Source organism: Cryptomeria japonica, chromosome 6 (assembly GCF_030272615.1).
Source record: "Cryptomeria japonica chromosome 6, Sugi_1.0, whole genome shotgun sequence".
NCBI lineage: Eukaryota > Viridiplantae > Streptophyta > Pinopsida > Cupressales > Cupressaceae > Cryptomeria > Cryptomeria japonica.
The window spans coordinates 183,708,338-183,713,605 of NC_081410.1; the positions used below are offsets into that span (position 1 = coordinate 183,708,338).

The 5,268-nt window shown below is 33.8% G+C and overlaps 1 protein-coding gene across 1 annotated transcript; it reads left to right on the forward strand.

Annotated features, from left to right (window-relative positions):
• Nucleotides 1-447: 447 nt before the first annotated feature.
• LOC131077644 (uncharacterized mitochondrial protein AtMg00860-like) lies at nucleotides 448-864 on the forward strand. Its single transcript, XM_058015186.2, has one exon. The coding sequence runs from the start codon at nucleotides 448-450 to the stop codon at nucleotides 862-864; it is 417 nt and encodes a 138-aa protein (XP_057871169.2).
• The last annotated feature ends 4,404 nt before the right edge of the window (nucleotides 865-5,268 follow it).

Consider the following 5,268-nt stretch of genomic DNA (forward strand, 5'->3'; position numbering starts at 1 on the left):
TTTGATTTCTCTATAGAACTCTTACTTGCAATAGAGCCACAATATAAGGCTCTGTATAGAATGACAACCACTGAATTATATGAGCTTAAGGCTCAATTACAAGAATTGCTTAGGAAAGGTTTCATAGGTCCCAGTGTATCCATGTGGGGTGCACTAGTGATCTTTGTAAAGAATAAGGATGGTACTTTGAGGTTATGTATTGACTATAGGATGTTAAACAAGGTAGCCATTAAGAATAGATATCCTTTGCCAAGGATAGATGAACTATTTGACCAAATGAAGGGTGCAACAGTATTCTCTAAGATTGATCTTTGATTAGGTTACCACTAGTTGATGATTAAGAATGAGGATATTCCTAAGACAACATTTTGAACACGATACAGACACTATGAATTCATAGTCATACCTTTTGGTTTAACCAATGCCCCAACATCATTCATGTACCTTATGAACAACATTTTTAGAGAGTACCTAGATGATTTTGTGCTTATATTCATTGATGACATATTGATCTATTCTAAGAATGAAGAGGAACACAAGAAGCACTTAAGGATAGTCTTGCAACGATTAAGAGATCGCAAGATTTTTGGAAAGTTTTCAAAGTGTGCTTTCTTTCAGGAAAAGGTGCACTACTTGGGTCATGTTATATCTGTTGAAAGAATTTTAGTGGATCTTGCAAAGGTAGAGGAAATTGTAGATTGGCCAACACCTCAGAGTGTTTTAGAGGTCAGAAGTTTTATGGGTCTTGTAGGATATTACAGGAAGTATGTGGAAGGATTTTCTAGGAAAGTAGCACCTATTACTTCTCTTCAGAAGAAGGAAAAGAAATTTGAGTGGAATAAGAAGTGTGAAGAGTCATTTTAGCTCTTGAAGTAGAAATTGACAACAACACCAGTCTTGAATATACCAGATCCTAATGGACACTTCATAGTGATTAAAGATGCCTTAGGTGAAGGTGTAGGAGTAGTGTTAATGCAGGAAGGAAAGGTGGTTGCTTTTGAATCTAGGAAATTAAAGCAATATGAAGAAAATTATGCACCACATGACTTGGAGATTTTATATATTGTTCATGCATTACAAATGTGAAGGCATTACCTTTTAGGAAATCCATTTGAGTTGAAGATGGATCACTTAGGACTGAAATATATCTTTACACAACCTAACCTAAATCCAAGATAGAGAAGGTGGCTTGAATTCCTAAGTGAGTATGATTTTGGTATTGAATATATCAAAGGAAAGGAAAATAGGGTAGTCAACGCTCTCAGAAGAAGAAGACATCTATCTTCTATGGTTACTACAAGGTCAAACTTGAAGCATCAAGTGTTGCAGAATCTTTTTGAAGATGAGCATTACCTAAGGGTTAAGCAAGCCTTGGGAGAAGATCCTTCAGAACACCAATTTTATGGATATGAGGTGGAACCTGATGGTATTTTGAGGTACCAAGGAAGGATGTACATTCTTGAAGGTGGAGAATTAAGGAAATTAATACTGCATGAGGTGCACAATACACCTTATTCAGGACACCCTGGAGTAACAAAGATGGTAGCTGATTTGAGATCTTTGTATTTTTGGCCTAAACTTAGGAAAGAGGTGATTGAGTATGTGGCACAATGTTTGGAATGTCAGTGAGTGAAAGCTGAGCATGTTCATCTGGCGGGAATTTTGTTTCAACATGTTATACCAAAATATAAGTGGCAAGTAATCTATATGGATTTTATCCAAGGATTGCCTATGAGCAAAAACAAGCATGATACCATCTTAGTAGTTGTGGATAAGTTGACAAAAGTTGCACATTTCATACCTGGAAATATCAAGGATGGATCATTTGTTATTGTAAAGAAATTTGTGCAAGAAATATTTTGATTGCATGGTGTACCAGAAACCATTATTTCAGATAGGGATACCAGGATGACATCTAGGTTTTGGAAAACATTGAATGCAACTTTGGGAACCAGACTGAACTTTACTTCAACATATCATCCTCAGCCTGATGGCCAAGCGGAAAGGGTTAATCAAGTTGTGGAAGATCTTCTATGAATGTATTGCATGGATCAATAGTACAAGTGGGAGGAGTATTTTCCTTTGGTTGAATTTGCATATAACAACCCTTTTCATGCATCTTTAGGGATGACACATTTTGAGGCACTCTATGGGCAAAAGTGTCACACACCCATCAGTTGGGATAGAATGGAAGATAGAATCATCATTGGTCTTGATTTAGTCAAGGAAATGGATGAACAAATGATGTTGATCAAGAATAGGTTGAAGGAGAAAGCTGATAGACAAAAGAGCTATGCTGACAAAAATAGGGCTTTCAGACAATTTGTTGTAGGAGATAAAGTCTTTTTGAGAGTCAAACCTCATAAGAGCTCTTTCTCATTTGGGAAATCATCAAAGTTGTCACCAAGATATGTGGGACCCTTTGATGTGCTAGAAGTTATTAATCTAGTTGCTTATAGATTAGCTTTACCACCTGCTCTAGCTCGAATCCATAAAGTGTTCCATGTTTATTTGTTGAAACCTTATCATTCTGATGCATCTCATATTATTGATTGGCAATCTTTAAAGGTACAGGATCTAGGGGTGGTGCTAGTGGAGCCCATCCAAATCCTAGATCAACGTAGCGTGAAGCTATGTAGTAGAGATTTCACTCAGTATAAGGTCTAGTGGGACTAATATTCTGAGGATAGTGCTACATGGGAGGATGCTGAGATGATTGACCATCATTTTCCTCATTTTCTTTCTTAGAAAAGTATTTTATTATTACATGAGATACCTTGATACAATGATTTGATTTACATGTTGTGAACTTGGATAGCATGTATGCTATTGTTATTGTTTATATTTGAGACTATGATGTATGGTTAATATTATATGATGTTGAGTTACTATGTGCTTATTGATAGCTAATAAGACATCGGGACGATGTCTCTTCCAAGTGGGGAAGGATGTCACGAACCATATTTTTCAATAATTGTGTTATTAGGAAAATAATGTACTTTTTGTTTATGCGATAAAATTGTAATGGAAATTAAATTTTTCTATGATGATAATGCAATCAAGATTCAAATGCAATGAAATGATTTACATTACTTTACTTATGTAAATGCAATTGAATGACTAGTGTCATTTTTACTATAAATTGGGATGTCAACACTAATGAGCTATTAAGTGCAAGTGGATGCAGGGACAGGTGAATGCAAATGAAGGTGAGAACATGGTTCAAGTAGAGTTGTTTTAGCTCTTGGACTTCAGAAGAATAGATGGGAATCTCACACACCACTATATTATATGTGTGCATTGGTTGCATGATTTTGAGTTATGATTCAAATTTCATGAGTGATAGAAAAATATTATGTTTTATTTGTCTATGAGAGTGTAATTTGTTAATGATTTGAAAATAGATAGTGACCCTATGATTACATGTTCTTTGTACAGGTGTATGTGATTTGGTGAAACTATATTTAATGTTTGGTTTTCAAGTTATAACTATATATATATATAATTATACGTATTATATATGTATATGAGTTTGAATAATTGTGACTCGATCATATACATATATATATACGTAGGTAATTATGATATATATATATATATATATATATATATGTAGCGTAGAAATTAGGATTCATCAAAATAAGATATATCAATCAAAAACACAAAACATGATAATATAATCAAAAGAATACTCAATGCAAATGAACCTAATTCCAAAGCACATTCAATAGAGGTATGGAAACAAAGCATTCAAAAGTAAAATTATGCAAACCATATGCTTCTTCCATGCGGCTCCATTGTTGTTCTTTCCTCTTCAATAGTTTTGTGGATCTCACCTACGAGTGCTCACACAATTTGAAAGCAAAAAGGCTCAAGAGTACTAGAAACGAAGGTTCGGTAAAAATTCGAGATTCATGAAGGATCAAGATTCAAGGGTCAAGGGGATTTGATTGAAGAAATTCATCCAATTTATAGAGAAATTGGAGAAAAAGACAAATTAGCATGAAATAGATTCGAATAGAAATTCAAATCAATAATAGCAAAGTTATGACATGTTGCTATGCAAAGAGGCTTATGACAGATTTTATGACAAATTGCTATGTCAAGACAAATTCTATGACAAATTTCTATGTCAAGAACTTATTCTATGACAAATTTCTATGTCAAGAACTTATTCTATGACAAATTTCTATGTCAAGAGTATGACGCATGAAGCACACAAATAGGGAGAACTAGAGACAAGTTAATTAGGTGGAATTTGAAATTAGGAAAATAGAAAATAGGTGGAAATTGAATTTGGATAAATAATGAAATTAGGAAATTAGAAAATTAGAAATGAGGAAAAAAGGAACTTAGTGAATTAATTAATAATTTCTCATTTATCAATTAATTCACAAAGAGGGAATGAAAAATTTGGAAATTAGGAGAAATTAGGTAAATCAATTAATAAATTTTCATTTATTAATTAATTCACAAAAAGAGGAATAATTAATTAGCCAATCAAATGAAACATTTAATTGCGACACGAAGACCTAGGATAAATAAATAAATTATTCAATCCTAGAGGAAGAAATGACACACAAGGCTAAATGATTAAATCACAAAACCCTGGAAGACGAATTAGGTCTTGAAAGATAATTGACTCAATTTGGTTTGATTTTGGATTGATAAATGACCAATGCGATAAATGATTTGATTGAGAAATACGCCAATTGACATGATTTGATCCAAATTGACACAATTGAGACAGATGATGATTGATGACAAATCGGTCACAAAGTGACAAGATTAACAAAAGGACAAGAATCGATGACAAAATGGATTGCAAGATGACAAGATTGAAAATGACCACGATCGATGACAAATCGATCGCATGATGACAAGATTGAAAAGAGAACAAAACCCTAATTAGGATTGACAATGTCCAAAATGATAACAAATGAATACGCACATTGATGTGACAGGGTAAAATCGATCAAAATCATGACTGGATAATGTTGTCGACAAGACCAAATTCGAAGACGAGATGATTGAAGAATGTAGAAGAATGACTCAATGTTCACAAATGATAAAGACCAAATGCGTGACATAGAAGAAATGTTAATGCGATGCAAAAACCTAAAATGAGGCAATGCGCAAATGTTAAAGTATGACCTCGCAAGCGTTGACCATTTTTGGGTGTCTACATTTTGCCCCTCTTTGAGACAATGCGATTTTAAGCGTTGTTTCAAAGAACAATAACGAAAATGCCCCAGACAACGACAATGA